Consider the following 25,602-nt stretch of genomic DNA (forward strand, 5'->3'; position numbering starts at 1 on the left):
TGCGAGATCTCAAATATCACTGTTACAAATACATTAATGCTCCTCACTTGATCTGTATGTAAAAATTACCACTGCATATGGAAGATACCAGTGTAATTCAGTCTAGTACTCCAAAGAGGAGGAGAATGAAAATTCTAATGAGGGCATCCAACTACACACTCTATCTAACCTATTGAGCTGGGAAGCAGGTGGAACATTAATGTACATATTAAGTCAGGATGGAATAAGATGTTCAGTGGTAAACAGGATCTCCAACCCTGTGAGTGCCACTGACATACAAAAAGAGGAAGATGGGGCATCTGCAGGGGAGAAATACGACTGAGGGGGCATTTAGCCCTTCCCTGCCTAATAATTCTTTTCCAACCCTTTTCCTTACCAGCCTAGAAACTGTATTTTGGCTGTTTAGCTGGAAGAAAACTGATTTAGGGTACAGAGAGTGTTTACAGTAAAAAAAAAAAAACCTGTAAAATGAGGGGAAAGCATGTACCTCTGCCCATTATTTCTCTCCTGCACACTAGCAGCAAACATGGGACAATATATCAAACATGGGATTGCCAATCCAAATGCTTTCCAAACACCCATTTTTGACCTTATTCAGTTAAAACAAATGGCTCTAAGTGTAAGCAAACTGCAAAGTGTAAGGGACTGGGTTATACAACTGTATGAACTGTCCCACTACTCCTCCCTTTCTCATATCAGTGTGTCCTTCCCCAAACCACCACTGAACCCAGGTTCAACAATCTCTGTGACTATTTGCTTCTGCAGGAAGCAGAACCTTTTCAGTTCTATCCCAGGTTTCCGGAATGTTGCTTCTGCAGATGGCCATCTTAGTTCTGTCATAACAGTCTACAAATGAATATGAGCAAGTAAAATAATTTTGTTTCATTGTGCTTTCAACAAAAGCAGGAAAGAGCTCCTAAGAACATTCTTGTGTTGCTTGACAAAACTCACCATGCTTCTTCTAATATAGTCTATGGCTTTCTTCGTATCCATCCCTGACCAGTTGTTGAGCATGTAACATATACAAGAAGCGCAGTATATAAATCTCATGTCATTTTCACTTCCATCAAGGACCGCACAAAAACTGAAATAAATATTGAAGTTATACTGAATATGTTTGCAACAATTATTGCTGAGTTAGAAGCACTGAAATCAGAACACTTTATTTTACTTCATACAAAACCCAGAAAAAAGCAGTTTGGTTTTCTAAGAGATAATTCTGTTACAAGGCAACACCAGGATCTCTGCCTATTCAGCTTCAGCTACAGAGGCTTCTGTTTTGACTTGGTGATGCCAGTGGAATGGCAGGGCCTACACAGGGTTCTGCATCTTCCCCACTTACATACTCCACTTCTAAGGCCAATGGAAGACCTTTATCAATGGAGGTGGTAAGATCAGGCACCTGAAGCTTAAGCCAAATAGGCCACCCTCCACTCTGAACCACCTTGATTTTATTCATCCCCATCCAATCAAGCGGGTGTGTATCTATGCTTCTTGGACACATACCTATTTTTAGGGAAACTAAGCACCATCACAGAGTTGCCCAAAGACCTGGAAGAAACAGGAGTGCCTCTTATTTTCTGGCTGCAGTCCCATCCAAAGGGACAGTTGAATAATTTCTAAAGTAACATGAGCATACATGTATGAAGGCACTATAAGAATATTCATTATAACCCACAGTTTTGATCCTTTTGATATTCTGCACAATACATAGAGAGAAGCAAAAGAGAAGCTCATACAACTTATACAGATGAATATCTAGTTGCTTGTATCAATAGTTAATGAAAGGTTTTGTTATATGTATCCTGATGTCTGCTGTTGTATCACGTTGCTACAGATAAGTTACTGTAACGAATCGATTCATCAGAATTCTCATCTAGCCGTTTACCCCAGCAACTTGTGCTAACCTCAGTGGAATACAAGTAATAATTTACATTTCAAGTGACCAACTCTCCCATTTTGTTCAAATTCAAGAATACATTAAACATTATACAGAAAAGCCATGCTTACAAGGCAGTATGCAAAAAATTAGAGCTGATTCGTGTTACAAAGTCCACTTATCCTCTCTGTGGACTTTTGAAAGAGACATTCTGGGAGCTTCCCACTATGAATTTAATTCCCAAGTGCACGTGGGCCTGACTCAAATCAGGTCCGCAACGCACAACAGAAAGGGGCTTAAGCCTTCCTCACCATTTTCTCTACCTGAAATGTCTCTGGAGAGCCCTTCTTCGTCTATTAAGAGACCTTATGTGTACTGAAGGCTACATGCAAGTTTCCACAACAGGCCAACAACAGCTCCCCAGAACTGTTTCAAGCCAAGAAAATAGTGTGTGGGGGGGTTAAGTCCTTTATCCTTACATGCCACAGTTCCAATCTGAATCAAGTCCCAATGCACTTGGGAACACATCTGCTCCAGAGTCACCGTGGTAACCTCATGTCTGCCACAAGTGAAGTGGCTTTTAGGAAGTCCAACGTGTAATTTTCATTGTTTGTAACCCTGAAAATAAGATTTTTAGCTTTTTAGTGATTTTAATAATAATTTTAACTCCCTCTCAAGAGCTTTCAGATACTACTGGATGCCTGCAGTCAACATTCTGGCTTGTAAATATACACAAGCCCCATCTCATCCCAGTTCAAAACCACCCAGACTCTGAGAAAATCCCTTTTTCCTGTGCACCCCCAACAAATTCCTATTGCATGGTCTTCATGTTACCAGTCTATTTCTGTCCCATCTACCTCTATGATATTCAAATCACTTAAGGTTAACACAGTTAGAGCAACAGTGGAAGGATACAGATCAGACTACTGAGTTCATTCTGAGCATAACTATAGAATGCGAGTTAGGAAGCAAATCAGATGCTAATGCTGGTCTGCACCCAACCAAGGACTTAATATCACTTAGGTTTTCTTAAGAGGTGGTGGTAATTTCTGACAACTCCCTCCTCCCACTGTTGCCCACTGAGTCCCACAAAGCATTTGTTCTAAGTGATGTTAATGGGCCCTGGGGAACTGCATAGGGGCAAAAGGAGGGGGAATCGGGAGAAGCCGATTCCTCTTCTTAAGAACAGAAGTATCCTTCAGTATTCAGAATGTGTGGTTTGATACAGGCGATTTTATGATTTCTATAAACCAGTATTTTGTTGCGTAGTTATTCCTGAAAAGGTGTTCAAACTAATCAACTGGCCAGTCAACCAAAAAATATTACTTCCCCTAAGCTTGTAAAAATCTTTCTAAATTTATATAATAAAAGCAATTCAAGTACACCTGCAAATGCCATAACAAAGAGTGGCTATGGTTCCATTTAAAAACTCAAATGCTAGAAGATACAAATCTGCATTTGATTGTTAAACTTGTATGTCTAGGACATTACATGCACTTTTGGCAAACTAACCTAATGACTTTTAATACGTTAAAATGAAATATATTTAGTTTCTCTCTTCAAATGTTTTTTTCAAGCATCAGTAAAAGCTGAAATATGGGATCTAAGCCTACCGTTTGAGGGGAAAAACTCTTTTTACACTCAAATGAAAAAAAAATACCATGATATTCTAGGGAAAAGAATGCATTCCACAGAGACAATCAGAGGAATTCACTCAACACAATATGGAAGACAAATATGCATTCTCTCTTTGTAAGGCTCTCCTTTTCTATTTTATCACCAAATATCTGCTTTACTGTCAGTGGGAGAACTGGCCTACTGCTGAAGTGCTAAAGCCTGAGAAATTCAAGTAATGCCAGGGATGAGCGTGGGGATTTTCTATAGCCATATGCTTTCTCCAACCAAATCAAATCTATAGGCTGTGAAAGAAGTCTTGTGGAAATAGATCATACCAGATAGATGAGCAATGACAGGTAATGTGAGCAATGAGAAGGAGTTGGTCAGTGTGAAAGACAAGCCAAAAGATCAGGGCCTGGTGTGGGTAAATGGGGTGCATGGCTTACCAAGAGAGACTCCAGTTGGTATAAAACATTGCAGCTTGGCTGTTATCAGGAGCAAGCAGCAGCATGCATATCACTCCCATCTTGCAGTCACTCCATTGGCTATCAGTTACTGTGCTCAGTTCAAGGTATTAGCTATCACATACAAGGCTCTTCATGGCCTTGGTCCAGCGTACCTACGGCAACGTCTCTCTCCCTATGTCCTTTCACGGCAGCTTTGCTCATCTGAACAGGGTCTCCTACAGGGGGGTGAAATCAAGAGCTGCCTGTACATGTGCACTCTCTGTGGTGGTCCCTGTCCTATAGAGAACAGTTTATTTGTGATTGTGTGTGTGTGGGGGGGGGGGTATTCACACTTCCACATGTGGGTTGTTTTTTCCCCCCACCCCAGAATATATGTGATTTCTATGTATCACATTCTTATCCTCAGGGCCACATAGTCCCACAAAGGAGCCTAACGCTTGGGCTCATTATTCAAGGGAAAAAATTAATTAGTATAGAGCCCCAACTCTCCTGGCCTTCTGCAAACAATGCAAAAATGAATTATTCAATTCAATTCAGCAACCTTTATTGGCATTACAACTGAATTATTCAAAAAGGCTTTTTTACACAGATAGGATGGCTGTATTGTAGGGAGATGATCTCAAAGAAATGCTTCACTAATGAGTTAGGAACCACAGACCTCGACACCACTATGTTGCCCTATGCACTATCTGCTGCTTTAAGTATGTGCTTCTATGTACTACCTGTTATGTTAAGTATGATCCTACTGGGTGCTTCTATGTTATCTAATGTCAGTCCTAGAATTGCTTATGCTGTTTCAGCATTTCTTCAACTCTGTATTGGACTTTTGTTAATGTTATATCTTCGTAAACTTGCATTTATTTACCCCATAGTATTGTTTACTGAAATATCCTTGATACTGACTGTGCTAATCTCACACTATGTAATCTGCCTTGAGTATCAGTGAGAAAGGCGAACTATAAATTAACATAAATAAATATTTTTAAAAATTTACATCACCAAACCAGCTAAAATATAGTCAACAGTAAGTTGCGCATATTAAAGACAGCATAATTGTTTATTCATTCATGATTTCTAGAGCATCTGACTACTGGGGCACATGGACTTTCCAGCTTTAGTGTAGAGAGACTCAAGATGAGCTAAAATAGATTGAACATATATACTATTCAGCCCCAAAGTAACTCTGTTCCACACAAATCCTCCCCCTCCCCAATATGGTACTTAAAATTAAGTAAAAGCTGAAGAGGGAACAACCACTCCTCTTAGAGTAGTGCCCTGGTCTCAGTTTGTGTTCCATAGAAGGGAGGGAGATATAAATAAACATGTGAAAAAGAAGATCCCTCCTCTTGTCTGTAAGTCTGCCTGATCCTCCCCAGAGGAGGGGCTGTGGCTCAGTGGTGGAGTGTCTGCTTGGCATGCAGAAAGTCCCTGGTATCTCCAGCTAAAAGGCTCAGATTGTAGGTGATGTGAATGGTCTCCGCCTGAGACCCTGGAGAGCCACTGCCAGTCTTAGACAGTAGTGACCTTGATGGACCAAAGGTTTGAATTAGTATAAGGCAGCTTCAGGTGTTCAATGACTTGTGTGTTCAAAGTAGATTCAGTTTGGTTTATGCATTACATATTTTGATCTAGTTTTTCCCTTTCTAAAGATACATAATTCCCTGCATCATGGAATTCACCATACCTCCCATCTTCCAGCTGGAGAGCTCTTAGTCCTGCCAAGCAGGCTTCCTTATTTACTCGGCTCAAGTCATCACCAAGAATTATTAGGCAGGAGAGGCCAGTGTAAGTCATTGCTATGTGCCCACTATCATAGGAATGGGAAACACCAGGACCCTGAAATACAGAAGAACGCAAGTTTCAGTTTACCACCAGAATAATGACTGCACGCTGGAAATATCAGTGTCTATTTTAGAGACAAATCATGATCATTTCCCGGAACTATCTTTGGACATAAGGCATGCATCAAAGAGACTTGTCTGAAAGGCTATATATAAACACCCACCTCGACATGACCCACACAAACCAGCAGCTGAGCAAATGGACTGCAGAAAGCATGACATCTATTTTAAGACAAGGGTAAGTTTCTGACACAAAGAATTTTTCACAGATTTCCTACAAACTGTTGGCATTTTTATTTAGTCCTGTAAGACAGACCTCAGTCACCATAATCCTTTATGCCTAGATAGTAATTTGAGAAGTACCTTCTGCAAAAAAAAATTACAAGAAAAAAATAGTCAGTGACACAGCTATGGATAATACACATCCCTGGAATCTTTACTGACTCAAACTGGAAAAATGAACTTTTCTCTTTTTGCAAGTATCCACAGACAGACTTGAGTAAATATTTTAAAAAGTAAGCTAAGTTCACAAAAAAGGCATTTTCTTGCAATATGCTCTAAGATTTACATAAAATTTCCTATCTACAGGTTTCTGATGTTAAGTAACAAACAGAGGTTTTAGAAGTTTATTTAGCGAGATAACTTTTAACATGTTTAGAAATAAGATCATATAACAAGAACTTGCAGTCCTAAAACTCCATATGGTTTTTCAGGACAGTTAAAAGTCACCCAAGATTGCTGGCTGTCTTGCATTCATTACTATTCTGCCATGTAAATATTTTTCTGTGTTTTATTTCAGCTAATTAATGTGGGGTTTGACTTAGGGGTGTGCACTTTGGGTTCCTGGTTCGGGGAAAAAACCCCAAACTGGGCCCGATTTGTAAAGATTCGGAATTTCCGAATCAGGGCCAGTATGATGGCCCTGATTTGGAAATACTGAATCAAAGCTTCCTGAAGCAATTCGGATTGCTTCAGGGCATTAAAGGGTGCCCAGCCTCCTGCCCTCCCACCCACCCTAACTTACCTGGCGCAGTCTTCTGGCAGCGGCACCAGCAGTACCGGCAGTGGCATTCACTCCCACCCTGATGGCCGCCGCTTTGGCCTCTGCGACGGCACAGGCAGTGCTGCTGCCCTGTTGGCTGCTGCTTCAGCCTCTGTCGGTGTTCGCTGCTGCAGAGGCCAAAGCAGCAGCACGGGCACCGGCTGCAGCCTTCCCCGCTGCCCTGCTGGCTGTGGCAGCGGCGGCAGAAAGCCTGCTGTGGCCTTCAAGGTAAGTGGGGTTGGGGGAAGGAGCAATCAGGGGGAGGTGGGAATCTCTCTTCAGTATGCTCCGGATCATTTCGAAGCATAACGAAGCGATTTCCGAAAACCTGAACCCAAAGCGGCTTGCCACTTCGGGTTTTGGGTTATTCTGAATCGTTTCCCGCTTCGGATAAATCCGAAGCGGGAAAACCAAATCTTTTCCCAGCTGTACACCCCTAGTTTGACTGTGTATTTACGGTGGTTTAAAATGCATGCCTCTAGGAGAAGAGGGTGGGCTGGATGGGTGAGTGAAGTGTATTATGATGGGATGGTAGCTGTACCCCAGGGAGCAGAGTGAACTGCAGTTTAGTCAGAATTGTTCTAAGGAAAAGAGTTCAGCCTGTTGTTCATGTGTTGATCTGAGCTGTTCTAGGAAAAGAAGGAAAAGGAGTGAAGTACTGTTCTTTTCTTTGTGTATATTATTAGCCTAAGTGACAGCTGGGGAAAAATAAATTTTTGTGATCGGGTCTGTTTAGAAATGTTTGAAGACTTATAACTCTTGAAAACAATATGTTTATGAATTACTTGGAAACCATTATGAATGTGTGCTTGTCAATAAACTTAATTTCTGTTTCAGTAAAATGTCTGTTTAATTTAGAATAAAGAATCCCCTTTTACCTTACAGCTACTCCCATGTGCTGACTATTCTGTCCATCTACCAAATATAACTAAGCCTTCCTATACTGCAGGTCAAAGTGAGAGACAACTAGAGCTTTTGGTAACACCAAAAATCTAAGGGAAGACTAGGAAAGGCAGGAAGGCAGTATAATGCTTGTCTCATAAAGAGAGCAAAATGCCACATATGTGTTACATCCAGGAGTTTATTATGCAAGTATACAACATATCTATACATGAGGTAGATTGAAAACCTAGCTTTTCTTTTTAAAATTTCTAACACAAGTGTAAAGAAAAGTTCAAACACATTAAATTGACAGGTAGCTAGGGCCATTTTATCATTTTATGATGTTTATATGTCACCCACAAAAGACACATCTATCAGAAGGATACCACAGCAAGACATAAATGTTTGGAATGGAATCTCGGTTAATAAACCAACCTGCTAGCATACTGTGTCTGATATGCTAGACCCAGCTGGCTCCTCTGACCTTGTAAATTGGAATCTCTCCTTTCTGCCCTACTATAGCCTACTTTCCATCCCATAGCCTGGACTTCTCACATACAAGTCAAACTGTTCTCTAGATCTGCTCCAGGAGCAGACTGGGAAGTTAAAGCAACCTTGGAAATATGCATCACAGTTGCTCCCTTGCATGTTTCTCAGTCATCAAAGAAAGGGCAGTGTTGAACAGGTCAAAGGCTCCAGCACAAGCATAGCCATATCTTAAAGTGGCTCCCAAAGTGGAAGCTTGGCATATTATGCTTCATTTTTCCTAACTGTAAAGGGGCTCTTTAGCATGACTATAAGCAGGAAATAGGACTTTCTGAATACTGCAAAAACATTGCGCAAAATAACGTATCTACTTCAATTACAGGCATATAAAGCTTGCTATGCTGGGTTTAAAGAATCTTGGGGAAGCAAAGAGAGTAAGGAACATTAATTGCAATGGCAGAACCAGAGGGGACAATGGGGGTGGGCAGCCACAGCAGGTGGCCTCAGTCAGCACCTCCTGTTGAGCAGCCAGTGTGAACTATTATCAGGTAGCAATAATTTATGCCATAAATTACCACCTAAAAACACTTGAAAGTGGAATGGGAATGAAGGGGGGGAAGAGATGATACTGTCATTTTGAAAGCCAGTAGACTTTAATATAATGAGGTTGCACTTACCTTCAGCTGTTGTTTATTGAGGTCTTCCGTGCAGCCACACATGGGACTACTCATAAGCAGGCCTGCTGATCAGCAGATTCTATAGATAAAAATTCCTCTAGGGGGTGGCTGCCCCTTCCCAAAGTACAGGTGTAGCTTGTTTCCTGCCGAAACAGCCCGCTGTCTAGGAGGAGTGCCCCCCCCCTAACCCTCAGTTTATCCTTAGACACCAGACTCTCTAGGTAAGTAGTTAAGGGCCCACAGTGGGGAAAGAAGAAGGGCATGTACGCCTGCACAGAAGACCTCAATGAACAACAGTTACAGGTAAGTGTGATCTTGTTTTCATTTCAGTCCTCTGTGCAGTCCCACATGGGAGATTAACAAGCCACTTACCCTTGGAGGAGTGATGCGCTCTTCACAAGGACAGGATCTGTAGGACTGCTTGACCTACAACTGCTTCCTTCATCTAGGACATAGTGCCTGATGAAGGTATCAACTGAAGTTCATGTTGCAGCTCTACAGATGTCTTGTAGAGGAACACCTTTGAGCAGGGCTACTGAAGATGGCTGTGACTTCGTAGAATGAGCATGGAATACCAGAGGACAAGATAAGTCAATTTGTTTATAACACATCCTAATAGCCTGAACTACACATCTGGCAATTGTTTGAGAAGCAGCCTTTTTAGTCCTATTTGGGCCTGCATAACAAACAAAAATCGGACATCTGACCTAAACAATGTCATGTGGTTTAAATAAAAGAATATAGCTTTCCTCACGTCCAGAATATGTGGTGTCCTCTCTGCCTTGGACTAGGGGTGTGCACGGGGAGGAGATTTGAGTTTCCCACTTTGGGTTTACCCGGAACGGGGGGAAAATTCGGAAATACCTTAATTCCGAAGCGGCAAGCCGCTTCAGAATTAAGATATTTTACTCACTTCGGTATGCTCCATAAATATTCGGAGCATGCTAAAGTGAGGGGGGGAACTCCCCCCCACTCCCCCCCAGGGCAACCCCTCCACCCCCCCACCTTCCTGGGGAAACCCCTCCACCCCCCACCCACTTACCTGGTGGGTCTTTGACAGCTGGGTGGTGGCAGTGGCGGCAGCACGAGGCTGCAACAGCCTGGAACCAGCTGGCTCAGCTCCTCTGCTGCTGCACTACCGCCTGAGCCTGCGGGGTGGTAGGGAATGCCAGAGCTGCTGCCTCCAGTCCTTCCTGCCCCTCAATTGACTGCAGCGCAGCAGCGGCCATTTGAGGGGCAGGAAGGGCTTTCTCCACCTCCTACGGCCCTTCTTGCCTCTCAATTGGCGTGCCGCGGCCAATTGAGAGGCAGGAAGGGCCGGAGGAGGCAGCTCCGGCCTTCCCCACCACCCCGCAGGCTCAGGCAGCAGCGTGGCAGCAGAGGAGCCAAAGCCACCGCTGCCACCGACAAGGTAGGTGGGGGTGCGGGTGGGAGGATGGGGCTGAGGGTGGGATGATGTTTAAAGGGCCCTGCCACTGCTTGCAAGCAGCGGTGGGGCCCTTTAAACTCAGCCCCAAACTTTCCAAAGCATTCCAAACGCTTCGGAAAGCTTTGATTAGAGATTTCCAAATTGGGGCCAGCATGCTGGCCCCGATTCAGATATCCCTAATCTTTACGGATCGGGTCCAATTCGGGTAATTTACCCGAATCGGAAACCCAAAGCGCACACCCTTACCTTGGACACAGGAGAAGGAAAAATAGAGGCAGTATTAACTCCTATAAGTTGTGAAATTTAGATACTACCTTTGGTAAGAATTCCAAGCTAGGTCTCAGTACCACTTTTTCTGCATGGATCTTCAGGAAAAGAGAATCCATGCGTAAAGCTGCTAATTCACCTACTCTCCTAGCGGAGGTGATGGCTACCAGGAATGCTACTTTAATCAAAAGGGACAAGTGGCCAGGGGCTCAAATGGCGTAGTCATCAGTCTTACTGAAAACAAAGGGGAAAGGATTTTAAAAACTCAACCCAAAATGAAGAATAAACTAGGAGGGTCAAGCTAACATATGAAAGTGTTAAAAAAAATTCAATTATTTATTATAAGTTGTGCACATAAACACCATAAAAAATCTAAAGGGAAAAAGGTTTAAATATCAGAACTCCTAATAAAAATACAGGTTAAAAATTCCATACAAATTGATTCGGTTTCGTTTTCTCAGCCATGTCGGACGCTCCTCTTCGCTGGCTCGAGAGGAAGCGGCCGAGCACCCTGTCCGGGCGGCTGATCTGCGAAGATTAGCCCCCAAAACTCCCAGTGAGGGAGGCTGGGTCCGGGACGCTGCGGGAAGAGCCCCCTGGAATCAATGCGGGGGGTTAATTGCCCGTTTGTCCCTACGGAGGCCGGCGGACGTGCGCGGCGCCTCGAGTGCTGCCGGGCCATGAGAAACGGCAAAGAGCAGAATTAGGCGAGAGCCTACAAGTAAGCGAATTCCTTCTGTTATTACAAGCGTACGTGAAGGAGAGGTGAGATCTGAAGCCAAGAGGGCTCACTCTTCCCCTTTGCTGAGTCTCAAAATTTGGTTGGCGCCCCCCCCCCAAAATGGCAACAAAGAAACAAAGTCCTGCCCTTGGCAAGTCAGTTTCGGCTGCCTTAAAGGGAGAATCGTTGGAGGAAATTGTACGGAGGGCGGTTGGTGAAGCTATAAAACCCTTTGTTGACAAGCTGAATGAAACAGATCAAAGGGTCGGCTTAATTGAGAGCGAAGTGAAAACCATCAAGGAAGCAGCGGGGGGGGGCAGAGAAGTCTGCTCGGGAAAGTGCGTCACTCGTGAAGGCTACGAATAAAGAGCTTAAACTGGTGGAGAATCAGTTGATCGGGCTACAAGTGGAACGAACACAGACAATTTTGCGCCTCCAGAATGTGAAAGAGGAGGAAAACGAGGACTTACGGGGTCTTGTCTCAGAACTATTGGCGACACCCGCGAGGGCAACTAAAGAAGAAGTTAAAAGCGCCATTTTGGAAGCCCGTCGGGCTACTTCAAAGTATGCAATGAAGCGTCAGTTGCCGCGCGAGATCATCATCGATTTTTCATCTAAGAGGATCCGGGACACTATCCTATACAATTCATACAATGCGGATTTGGACTTCTTGGGCAACAAAATTAAGATATTGAAAGACGTCCCATTTCTAGTCCGGAAAAGACGTTTTAAGTATAAAAAGTTCGCAGCTCTTCTGAGAGAACGTGGAATAAAGTACAAATGGTTATTTCCGGAAGGAATCTGGTTCACCCATAAAGATCAAGCCTTTAAGATATTATCAGAAGATCAACTAAGGGATTTTGAGGACAGGAACCCAGAATTCCAGTGCACCAAGCAAGACGAAAAGGAGAAGTCTGAGGGGGAGGGGGAGGAAACGAGCAATGCGGCTGCAGTTGCGCAGAGAGAACTCCGTCCGGGACCCAGGAGGGGAAGAAAAATTTAACTTGAAATTAAATTGTAATTTGCATTTAGTAAGGTCAACCACTCCATCAATATAATATAAAGCTTTAACTTTTGAATAATGGCAGTATGAAGGGAAAACAGAAATGTAGTGTTTAGTGTTTGTAGGGTACCTTCCCCTTTTTTTCCACCCCTCCCTCCCTCTCTCTTTTTTCTTTCCTCTTTCCTATCCCTTGTGTTATTGTAGTCTTTTGTAGTTACTGTTTTGTAGGGTATGTATGTATGTAGTAGTTGTATGTTAGATATTGAAAATAAAAAATTATATATATAAAAAAAAAAATTCCATACAAATTGATGGAGAATCCAATGACCATATACATACATCAAAATCAATACTATATCATGAATACTATAGTATCTAAAAATAAACTGACCAGACACGTTTCGGCCCATGCCGGCCTTCCTCAGTGGTCATTAAAATCCTATGTAAAACTACACACATCCAGGAATTAAAAACCAGGTGTTGGTGTTAAAATAGCTTGTATAATGTGTAGTTGTGAGGATTTACACATAATACCATGAATAAATTCTCATGCTTATTTCACTACACATTTGACAATGCCTTCAATATTATTCTGGTATAAAGTGATACCTATCACCAGAGGTGTGAAGTCTCCACCAAAAATAGTAATGAAAATCCGCCTACTGCAAGAATCAACCATGCCGTCAGTCTGAGTCTCGGTATGTCATGATATCTCACCTCGGTATGGTATGGTATGGTATGGTACGGTACGGTACGGTACGGTATGGCATAGAGATAAATATTCATCACTTTTTGAAGAGAATAATGTCTCTCCCTCAAATGGTTAATCTTCTCGTCTCAATAGGTAGAGCCATGGAACGGAGCCATGCATGCCTCTGAAGAACTACTGCTAATTCTAGAGTCCTGGTGGAAGAATTGGCCATGTATCTTCCTGCATTTATCTGTTGCTTGGAAAGCCTGATCACCTCCTCTTGGATCACTTTGACTAGGACTTTCTGGTCCTCTGGCAGATGCTCATTATATGCCACCATCTTATGCCAAAGGAATATTTGGTAAGCCCCCATAATAGCAACGTAATTAGCAAATTGTATGTTGAGAGTCGCAGGCATATAGACCTTTCATCCCAGGCTATCCAGCTTTTTCTCCTCTCTGTCAGCAGGCATAGAATGGTGACCTTGCTTGTGTCTTGATTGCATCTTCTCTGTAAGTAATGATGATGGAAGAGGATGAGTAAATAGAAAGGACATTTGTCTTCCTTGGTCTTATAAAGCCCTTTGGTTTTCTTAGATGTAGGGAGCATAGAAGCTGACTTCTGGCAAAGTGTAGATATCAAATCTATGAACCCTTCAATCGTGGGGAATGCAATGTTGGCTGGGTTCACAGAATAGAGGTGTTGCAGTATTTTGTCCTTGGGTCTTGCCTCAGAAGAAGCCATGTCTATGTCTAAGGATTTTGCCACACAGAGCATCTGCTTGGCATAGAGTTGAAAATCATGCATGGGAGAAGCAGGTTCTCTGTCTCCCACGGCCTCATCTGGTGATGCTTCAGATGGCAGACTTGGGCTCCACTGCCTCAGGGAGGGCTCCGAGTCTGATTCAGGTAACAACAGCAGCAACATTCAATTTATATACCGCCCTTCATGGCAACTTAACATTCACTCAGATCGGTTTACATAGTATGTTATTATTATTCCCACAACAAACACCCTGTGAGGTGAGTGGGGCTGAGAGAGCTCCAAAAAGCTGTGACTGACCCAAGGTCACCCAGGTGGCTTCAGGTGGAGGCATGGGGATTCAAACCCAGTTCTCCAGATTAGAGTCCTGGCACTCTTTTTTTTTAAATTTAGGAAATAGAAAAGAACAATAGTAGTGCCTAGAGCCTTATACAGAAAGATATTAAATACATCTAACAGATTATGTATGCTGTGAAATGCATTGGATAATAATAATACACTGCAGTACCTACAAAATATAAGTAAAATATATGAACTATTTTTTCACACCCCTTCCTCAATTTCAAGCAGATAGTCCAACGCAATACAGATTATACTTCCACTTATTGTTGAGGATCCCACATGAATGAAACTATAAACATCTATATGGTTAATCCATTAGAAATCATAATTAAAAGGATAAAATAAGGACAATATATGCAAATATCAAAACAAAGCAAAAAGGAAAAAAAGGAATAGAAAAACTTAACAGTTACTCTAGGCAAGCATAGAAGTAACCAAATATATAGACTACTATAAAAAAAGAGTTTTCCCCTCTGTCAGCAATGAGTTAATTCATTTTATTTGGTTATTTAACTTGAAATTAATAAACTAGTCTAGTCTTCAGTAAGAGAATTAGCTATTATGTATTTAGTATATTAATCCATTAACACACAAGGTAATAAGAAATTACTAAGACACATGGTATTTCACAAAAAGAGAAATGATATTCCAACAGGGAGAAGAAAAAAATTCTTTTAAATTTTACGTTTATCTAAAGATTCCCCATATTTTGATTTCAACATCTTCTCATTCTAAAAAGCTGTTAATGTAAGTTGGTATTCTGATATTATTTTGGTTATTATATATAAGGCAAATTAATGACAATTTTGCACACAATATAATAAAAAGTTACTTAAAATGGTATTTCATAAAGAAAGAAGTAATATTTCAGAAGGAAAAGAAAAATAGAAAGAAAAGAGGGGAAACTGACAATTACTTTAAGAAGATATGTAAATAAAGTGGCAGCTAGAATTTCCCACTCCATCAAAAATAAATTGGATCTTAATAAATTACCAAGGAGTGACCTATAGATATACGCTCTAATTTCGCTTATTATATATCAGGTAAATTGATGGCAATTTTGCATGACAGTCAACCATAATTGCGTATAACAGAATGTATGCCCTTCAGTGTCTCTTTCACACCTGTAATTCCCCCTCAGTAGGGGGGAACCTCCTGGGTCAAAGTCCCTGTTGATCTTCACAGTAATCCTTGGGGGTCTCACTGGGGAGGGCCTCCTGGGTCAAAGTCACCATAAATCTTCACATAGTCCTCCCAGAAGCCGAAATGATCTTTTTCTGAGTTCGAAGACTGCTTGTAATAAATACATGAACTCAGTTCCATTTCCCACATCAGTAATTTTCTTGAACTGTTCCTTAAATTCTTGGATGGCTTGATTGCTTCCTTGAGATGGGTGATTTATTTTGGGCAGACCGAAAGGTGATTCAAGCCCATGGTCGTGTTCTTCAGAAAGTCCCATAGACTGATCAGTTTGCTGAGACAGCAATGCTGGTACGTTGTCTTCTGAATTTGGTTCTGAAGAATCCAGGTCCTGTTGACAAATCTTAACTAAAGTATTTCCATAGTCTTGTTTTACTTTGCTTAACAAACTTTCAAATGTGCTTAAAAGGGAGGAGGCTATCCTTCGGGTTTGCTTAATAACTGCAACCATTTTTTAATCCAGCAGGTGGTAGTAACTGATGGAACTATGCAGTTAAAAATCCACCATCTTCCCCCTCCTTTTTTTGTTTATCTCCAAATGTAAGAACTTTTAAGTCCTTCCTTTTAGGTAATTTGCAGTCCAGATTAAGCTGATAATGAAAAGTACTAAATTCTATTGTCTTTTTACAAAATCACTTGTCTTAATTCTTCTTTTAAAAAAAGTTCAATAAAGCAAGGCAAAAGTGAAAGGATAAGGAAAAGAAATAATCTGGCAAAATTCCCAAATTCAATTAGAAGAGTTCTATAAAATATTGACTGAGTTCCAAATTCGATTAAGAAAACCTTACATTCATTTTTGGTCTTCTGTGCAGTCCCATATGGGACTGCGCATGCACAGGCATGCTGACTGGTAGGTTCTATAACTAAAAATTCCTCTAGGGGGCGTCTGCCCCTTCCCACAGCACAAGCGTGGCTTGTTTCCCACTGAAACAGCTCTCTCTCTGGGAAGAGCAACCCCCTGAACCATCAGTTCCTCTTTTGCTGCTGGTTGGAGAGGTTCTTAGAAATTTTCCATCTATTTTATTCTTTGCCTAGACAAACAGGAGTGGGGGGGTCAGAATGTCAGAAAAAAACTTATTTAAAAATGCACTCAGTGCAATACAAAAGACTAAAATGGACAAGCACTTTCTTTGCCTCATCTGTTTGGGAGAGGGGCATAATGTTAGCTCATGCAAACACTGCCAGAGCTTCACTCCTAAGACCAGAGCAGAAAGAGCTACCAGGCTCAAGGTCACTTTATGAGAATAGGCTGCAACTAGCCCATTTACTAAATTGGCTAATTCCTCTGCTCTTGTGGAGCTTACCAATCGACCGGTTCTGACACCACCAGCCATCACATTCTTGGAGGCTCCAGCCGCACCATCTCGGATCCAGAAACATCGCTTGACCTCGGGTGCCCAGAGCTCATTGGATCCGGCTCCATCTCAGATCCACCAATCAACTTTGAGCACCCTGATCCCTTCAGATCCCTCAATGCCACAGATCCAGCAACACCACCAAGTTTTGAGCTCTCGGAGCCCATAGGCTTCAACAGCTCCTCGAATCCGACAACTCTCCAAATCTAGAGAGCCATCAGATCAAAGGGTATGAAATCTGTGTATGACACCTGCCTTTATAGATCCACATCTGGCTTCAAACCCAAAAGGGCATAGATCCGAGAGAACTGAAGGGCTGACTATGGAGTTTCTAGAACCAACCAGAAAGAAGACCAAATCTAAATAAAGGCACTCCAAACATGAGAGCAGTTCTCACAGGATGCAGGTCATAGACCTGGAGACTGGAGATCTGAAAGTAGTGAAACTCCCACATACCCCTTCTCAGGTTCTGACTCAGCTTATTCCTCAGAAGAGGAAGGGGAATTATCCCAAGAAGCCTCTTACATGGCCCTTAAGGGGCATGAACAAATTTCATACCAGTGCTGCTGTGCGCACAAATGTCGAGCATGTATCACATATGCATTTGATGTTGAGGACAAGTGATGGGTGCATGGATGGAGTCAACTGGAGTGAACCCTACAGAGCAGGGTCTGTAGGATCTGCATCCGATCTTACATAACCTAGATGCACCATTGACAGTACTCCGTTCCGAAGTTGTCCATGGCCAGTTTGGTGTAGTGGTTAAGAGTGCTGGGACTTGAGACTCCTCCCCCAATGGAGACTGACAGAGGCTCATTTTTATGAACTCTCCTTCTTTCTGCTTTTAAGGACTATTATAGCCAGGTAGGACTGACTGCAACAGTCCAAAACCAGTCTCTTATCAAGAGGCACTCAGCGTGCAATATCAGGTGGGTTGGGGAACTGTTTGGTTCTCTTTAATTAGAGAGTTGGATACTCCCCGACTCCTGAAGACACAAGAACATCTTGCAAAGCAGAACTGAGGTGGCCAAAAGCCAATTAAGTCAGCCTGGGGGACTTTTGTAAATATAATTCAACTGTCTATCTGTACTAGGACCTATTCTCTTTTTCTTTCCGTGCTATTCAAGAGGAACAATATTGTGCTTTATTTTCCCTCCTTTTTCTTTTATTTTCCACCTGCGGAAAACAACAAAGATGTCTGCTACTCATCTCAGCATCAAGCAAGTTATTTAGTAAGTGACATATAAAATAATTTTGATTTCCCCTCTGACCAGCAAGCCACTGATAACTACAGAGTTTTCCCCAGCCTCCATGCCATCACATGATAGTTTTTTTTCCCAACAACGGGCAAAAAAAAAATTTGTTGACCACTTGCATCTAATCAGAAAGTACACAAGAATAAATCTTTGAAAGGGAAGGACAGTTGCAGATACACAACATAGGAACAGTAGAAGGCCCCTGAGAACTTAACAAGATAAGCAAAGAAGACATGTTGATCCATAGCAAAATCCAAAAACATTTTTTAAGACCAATCAAAAATAATACAACACACTGCACAGGCTTTCAGGTTCTTCAGAATTTAATGCAGGCTGGATGTTTCAAACAAAGGAGAAGGCGATCGACATTTTTCTCCTTTCCTCCACCATAAAGAGCTTTGGAGAATTTAAAAGTTTGTACACTGTGTTGTGCTATTTTGGTTGGTCTTTATAAAAGTTATTTCATAGCTTTTATTTTTAGCTAAGCAAAAGATTCCTTGTTATGGAGTTTCATTTTCTTGAAAACAGTTCACAGCAGTAATAATGGTTTTCTCCAACAACAACTTTAGGAAATTTTTGTTGAGCTTTCTACAAAACAAAAATGAAGAAAATGAACCTTGCTATTCTATCCAGTTATTAGAAGTATCCTAAGAACACTTTCCTGGGAGTAAGTTCTATTAAATAAAATGGGATTTGTTTTGGCATAGATATTCTTAGGATTATTTATTTATTGTCCACCTTTATCACTGAGATCCAAGGTGGATTACACATTGCAAGTAGATATAATATAATCAATAGCTAGGACATTCACTGAGCAAAATACAATATAATAGTAAGGACATTTAAAAAACCCAGATACAATAGGGTATGGTATACAGAAAAATCGAAAACTAGCATAAAGTCAAACAGAGCTGAAACCTTTCTGAAATAAAGTGTAATTAACATGACATCTTTAGCAATGTGAAACTACCCAGTAGGGTCTTACCTACATCAGAAGGCAGTACCCAATAGCATAGTCTATATCAGGGGTGGCCAAACTTGCTTAATGTAAGAGTCACATAAAATAAACGTCAGATGTTTGAGAGCTGCAAGACATAACGCTTTGAAGTGACTTCAGAAGAAGAGGTGGGTTTGGAGGAGTGCCCTGAAAGTGACATAACAGTAAGGGGCGGGATTTTGGTGCAGTATGCTGGAAGTAACAACATCGGAAGGGGGTAGAGCTTTGGAAGTGTCATCACCTGACCTTTGACCTGGAAGTTATGTCACAGGGTATGACATCACAAAAGTAGCATCACATCCTTGCTAGTGATGGAAGTGAATTTAATGGACTAGAATATTTTCATGTGCCTTTCCTATTTTCATGTAATTGAACTGTATTTTTACTGTGCAAAGCAGAGAATGAACACTGGGGTAAAGTGCCCAGGCAGATGACGTGCAAACGCCAGTCACTGTGAGGTGCCTGTTATTTGAAGTTTGGTGAAAGGCTACCCACATATGTATACTGGCCTAGCTTACTGGAAGTAAGATGCATCTGTAACCACTATGTACTATGCCATATGTAGCTGTAGAATAAGAATAGAGAAAAGAGAAGGACCAGCTGCAAGTAGGACAGCCAGAGGGAGTTTACCTTCAAGAAACAGAAATAGCAGGCACTGAACTTTGTTCTAGAAAACAAGGACGCAGAGAAAAGGACTTGTGTCCTTTCCCCTAGATCAGCAGGATGTGTCAAGGACGTGAAGAGCTCCCAGGTGTCAGAAGGGAGCCTAAGTAGCTTCAAAAATTGTATTTTGCCTGCAAAGCACAACATTTTGCTAATAAAAGGAGATGTTCCTTGACAAGATAATCTTGAGCTGATAAGCAATGACGTACAGAATTGTTCTTCCAATGTGAGATGGGGTGGTCACTTGCTTGGACCAATGTAGTCCCAAGGTTATAACTTATATAACTTATGGTAACTGACCAAAGGTATAAAATCTTATGTTGTAGCATCATAGCTCCGAAGAACTGACCAGTTCAAGGAGCCTTCATCCTGGTAACTGTGTTATTCTTCCTTGCTTATAAGCAATAAAGGCCTATGTTTATTCTCTCATTGGACTCCAGTATATTCTCCTTTACTAACTGAGCTAAAACAGGTAAATAAGGTACAGAATTATATACAACACTAGGCACCACCCCCAAAGCCTCCCGGCTCCACCTCCAAAGCCGCCAGGCATTTTCGGAGTCTGACTTGGCAATGAGACTGCCAAAAATGAAAACAAAAGTTCTCTTTATTCCCAGTTGGAATAAAGAGGAAGACAGACAGACAGAAAGACATGGAAAGACAGAAACAAAGGCAGACAGAAAGACATGGACACAAAGGCAGAAAGATATAGAAATAAATAAATAAATAGACAGAGACACAGAAACATAAAAGAAAGACATGGAAAGAAAGAGACAGAAAGAGACATGGAAGGAAAGAGACAGAAAGAAAAAAAAGACAGAAAGACATGGAAAGAGACAGACAGAAACAAAGGCAAACAGAAAGAAGGAAAGAAGGAAGGAAAGGATATTAAAAAGCATGCATGGTGGGAGGAGGAGAAGAGAGAATAGAAAAGACTTGGTAATGAGAGAAAAAAGAAGATCACAAGGCATAGTTGGAGAGAGACACAAAAGCTTGGAAGAGCAACAAAAAAGCCTCAGATAGGTTCCTGCAAATGTAGCCCAGCCACCAACTCGACACCCTCCCAGCATTTCCTCAAGGGAAGGGAAAGGAAACCATACCAACACATACTACAGGTATTTCTCTCCCCAACCCCACTTGTTCTGAAATCGGACTCTCCCCCCGCACTCACTCATTCTCATTGCTTGCCTTGTCTGACCACTCGCTGCCTCCTGGCCTGGTGCCACAGCCACATCTCCAGTCCAGCTGCCCAGCCTGGGTAAGGGAAGGAGTGTATGCGCGCCCCTCTCCCTGGCTCACCTATTGCTTCTGCTGCTGCTGCAGCTGGACATGTGGAGCCTCGCTGATCTGTGTGGCTATGCACTCTCTTTTCTCCAAGCAACCTCTGGTGGAGGGGAAGAGCTTGCAAGCTTGCCTATTTCCTCCCCTGCTAAAATAAACTACAGCACCAGCAATGCTCAGAGACCTACAGGAGCCGCATATGGCTAGAAGAGCTGCATGTGGCTCGCGAGCTGCAGATTGGCCACCCCTAGTCTGTAGTCTCTGTCCTTTACCAAGGTATCTCTTTGAGCTATTTCTTATGGCACTGCCCTATAATCTGAGTAGAAAGCCCTCCTGGATAATTCAGTTTTTCACAGTTTGCAGAAACCCAAGGGAGTGGGAACCTTCCTGACCTCTTCAGGCAGGCCATTCCATAAGGTGGGGGCTACCATAGAGAAAGAAATATACACAATTCAGTCTGTTGATTTAGCCCAACTGCTGAGCAGTATCTGAAGAAGGCCCTGTTCTGATGAGCAAAGCTGCCATGGTGGAACATAGGGAGAGATGTGGTTGCACAGGTATGAGGGGCCAAGGCCATGAAAGTCTTTGAATGTAATAGTCATGACCTTGAATTGAGCCCAGTAACTGATGGGTAGTCAATGGAGTTCTACAGAATGGGAGTGATATGCATGCTTTGTCTAGCTCCTCAAAGTAAATGAGCTGCAGCAGTTTGCACCATCTCAGATCTCCAAGTTGACACTGATGTTACCATTGCATAAATCCAGATAGCCAGATCTGCCATTTTGAGGTAAAGGGCTATCTTCCAAGCTAGTCTGAGTTGGGAGACGACCTTTTTGGCTGCTGTATTTAATTGCTTCTCTAGCAGTAGTGCTGGATCCAATATAACCCCGTGGCTCTTCACTGAGGCAGCCAGGGTTAACTGGACCCTATCAAAGGTCAAAAGCACTATGTCCTTCAAGATCTTTGCTTTTCCAACCATCATCACTTTCATCTTGTCGAGGTCTAATTTTAATTAAGATTTCTATAGCACTTGAATGTATTTGCTTTGTTTATACTCCTCCTTTCTCGCCAATGGGAACCCAAGCAAGGTTACATCATTCTCCTCTCCTCTATTTTATCCTCACAACAACCCTGTGAGATAGGTTAGGTTGAGAGTACGTGACTGCTCCAAGGTCACCCAGCAAACTTCCATAGCAGAGAGGGTATATGAATTTGGGTTTCCCAGATGCTACTCCAGCACTCTAACCACTACACTACACTGGGTCTCGTGGAAGCTTTAATGAAAGCAAGACATTAACAAACCCACTTGCATGGGCCAGGGCCGGTGCCAGGGTTTCTGGCGCCCGAGGCAAGATACCTACTTGCACCCCCCCCCCCCGCTAATCAATTTTTAAAAACAGACGAAATGTAGGAAAAATGAAAAGCATAAAACTTGACACTTTTTACATTTTAAATTTAATTTTTATTTCTTAATTTAGATTTTAAATTTTTAAATAAGTGTGAGAATAACAACAATCTTTGTTTTTCTTATTGTGAGCCAAAAATCTATTTTGTGAGCAGAAACAGCAAATTGCATTGAAGTTTTGAGCACACCTCCTTTTGTGTGTGTAAAAAAGTTTCCCCTCTCTCTTTCTTCCCACCTCTCTCTGAACCCAGAGACTCTTGGCAGTTGAAGGAGGGCTTCTCTTACAGGGCCCACTTGGAGGAGAGAGATGCTTGGAAGGGGGACTGAGCTAAAGCCTTCTCTTTCTCTCCGACCCTCTCCAAGCCTTAAAATATTGATCACCTTTGTAAGAGATCCCTTTTGGGAACTACCCTCCATGCTCATCCTTCTCCCCCACCCTTGGGTTTGAAGTGAACGGCAGCTGACAGCCAAGCATGTGGTGTATACATATTGAAATAAACTATTGGGGGAGAGGGGGAAGGTAGGGTGATATATGTAAACTAGAGAATGAGAGAAGGTGATAAAAAGGGGGGCACAGAGTGGGTAGCTGCTCTGCTGGAGTGAAGGGGGAGCAACATTGAGATCAGAGAATAGCAAGGGGGAGGGAGAATGAAAGGGAGAAGGGGATTGGAAAGTAATAGAATTTAAAACAACTTTAAACCCAACAACAGTGATTTGTTCCTACCTGTCGCACAGGGACTGAAAGGGAATTGTGTGTGTCTCACCTCACTTCCTCCTTCCTCTGTGGCAGTGCACACACAACCAGCCACGATTTCCACCAAAAGCAGCCCCCCCCCAAAAGCCTGAGGAAAGGTGAGAAGTAGAATTGATGCCGGCTGGGGAGGGGGAAAGGGATGTACTAAAAGGAATGACAGGATTGCCCATTGGAAATAATGCGAGAGGCTTGAAGGCTCATTGGAGAAAATGGGAGCCAGGAATGCCAATTTACTTGCATGAGCTCCATTGAAATGCATTACAACACAAAAAAAGTGCAAGAGTCCAATAGTGAAGCTGTGGCTCATGAAAGCTCTTATATGTGCTACTGGACTCTTGCTTTTTTCTACTGCTACAGACAAACACGGCTACCCATCTTGATCTATCAACACAGGCCCCAGAGTGGAATGACAGTCCCTGAGAGAAGAATCAATGGACTGGGACTGGAATGGCAGTGCGTATGGAATGACAGGTGGTGTCATTCCAGTCCCAGAGCCCTGACTCTATTCCCAAGAGCAGTCGTTCCACTCTTTGACCTGTCACTCCAGTCCCTGAGCACAGGTTCTGTTCCTAGGGCCTGTCATTCCACTCTGGCGCTGTCATTCCAGTCCAAGAAAACTTCTTGTTACTCCCAGGGGCTGTCATTCCATTGTGGCGCCTGTAATGCCACTCCAAGAATGCTTCTCTACTACCAGGGGCTGTCATTCCACTGTGCAACCTGTCATTCTTTCCCAGAGCACAGATTCTGCTCTGAGGGGCTGTTCATTGCACTCTGGGAGCTGTCATTCCAGTCCCAGAACACTTCTGCTCCTCCCAGCGTCGGTCATTCCAGTCTGGGGCCTGCCACTCCAGTCCCAGAATGCTTCTTCTACTCCCAGGGGCTGTCATTGCACTGTACTCTTGGGGCTGTCCTTCCAGTCCCAGAGCACCGAGCCTATTACAAGGACTGTCATTCCACTCGGAAACCTGTCCTTCCAGTCCCAGAGCACAAACTCTACAGCCAGAGACTGTCATTGCACTCTGGGGGCTGTCATTCCACTCCCAGAATATTCCATCTGGTCCCAGAGACCTTTATGGAAAATCCATTCCACATTTTCTTTGCAACTTTTTTTCTGTTGTGATGCATTTCAATGGAGCTCAGGCAAGTAAATTGGCTTCCCTGGCTCCCATTATCTCCAATGGGCCTTCAAGTCTCTCTTATTATTTCCAATGGGCAATTCCCCTGTCATTCCTTTTAATACATGGTGGGAAGGGGGGAAGCAAGAAAGAAAGGAGGGAACAAGGGGGACAAAAGGTCAGATGGGAGCTCACTGCTCCCCAGCCAGCTAGAGTGTCTCTTGCTCCCAGAAGCTTTGCCCAAGGCTTAAATTGAGAGAGGGGGAGGGAGAGGAAAAAAGGCAGAGAGAGAAATGTCCCTCGAAGCTCCTTGGGCGCTGGATGAGCAGGAAGACAGGGCTGCCCTTCTGCACTCCAGAAGAAATGCCTTGCGCCAAGAGAGGAGAATTCCTGCGTGAGTGCATGGGAGCACGCACACTGCAGAGAACTCCGGTCGTTGGGGGGCCGGCACGGTGCCTCCTTCAGAGTTCAGCGCCCGAGGCGGGGGGGGGGAGCTCCGCCTCAATTGAAGAACCGGCCCTGGCAAGGGCAGGGGAGCTCTGCATTGCAAAGCCAGCTGTACTTGCCTTTTATTTATATCCTGCCACAAGGACTCAAAGCAGCTCATATTGTTTTACCCTTCTCCTCACAACTACCACCCTATGAGGTAGGCTGTGCTGAGAGATTTTGACAGGTTCAAGATCACTCAGCAAGCTTCCACAACAGAGTGAGGATTGAAACCTGGTTACCCCAGTCTGACACTCTGAGCCAGCCAGCCACACCCTGTCCCCACATGCCTCCCAGCATGGACTGGAAACAGCTGCAAGAGGGTGTCATTAAGACAGCACTGTGTGTCAGAAAGAATAATAACATTGATAAGGGCTGCCAGCAAGATCTTTATCTTGTGCCGTATAGGAAGAGGGAGCTCAGCAGCCCTCCAGGATTTCTCCTGGTAACGTAAATGGTCAGTCCATCCTGGTCTGCTTCCCCCAATTCATTTCCTTCTGACATCCTAACCACTGAGGAGATCCTGGCTATTACTAATCTTCTTTGGCCTTTAACCCTCTAGAATCTGTACTTCCCCAAACCCTGTACCCTTTCCTCCAGAATGCCTCTTAATGGAACAACCTCTGAATATTACTTAGTGCTGTTCCCAAATACAGGAAAATATCACAAATCAAGGAATCCTGCTTGTTGTTTCTGTCACAAATTTCATCTCACAGGCAAGTTAAATGTAGTCTGACAAAAAAGGCTGAGATTTCAATTTTAAACATGAAAGCTTTTTTTTGGGACATCAGCAGAACTGCATAGTTGATTTCATCAAAGCAATGTTCTCCAAGTAGAGCATACTCTGATTTGCATTAAACTAATTTGCATTAAACGGATAATACGCTAAGCATTAAAGCAATATAGTAACATCTGTGCCTGCAAAGATCCACTCAGTTCAGTGAAAGAAAGAGTGTGAGTACTAGTCTGCAATACTAGGGTGAT

General features: G+C 42.9%; 1 protein-coding gene across 1 annotated transcript in view; it reads right to left on the reverse strand.

Moving 5' to 3' along the window:
• Positions 1 to 25,602, reverse strand: part of PGGT1B (protein geranylgeranyltransferase type I subunit beta) — a 72,558-nt gene that overhangs the window by 20,632 nt on the left and 26,324 nt on the right. The window contains exons 4-5 of the mRNA XM_054987216.1: positions 5,648 to 5,799; positions 952 to 1,084 (exon numbers count right to left, since the gene is read on the reverse strand). Of these exons, the coding sequence (XP_054843191.1) occupies positions 952 to 1,084; positions 5,648 to 5,799 (285 nt within the window). The remainder of the gene's footprint in view (positions 1 to 951; positions 1,085 to 5,647; positions 5,800 to 25,602) is intronic.

This window comes from Eublepharis macularius, chromosome 8 (genome assembly GCF_028583425.1).
Source record: "Eublepharis macularius isolate TG4126 chromosome 8, MPM_Emac_v1.0, whole genome shotgun sequence".
Classification (NCBI taxonomy): domain Eukaryota; kingdom Metazoa; phylum Chordata; class Lepidosauria; order Squamata; family Eublepharidae; genus Eublepharis; species Eublepharis macularius.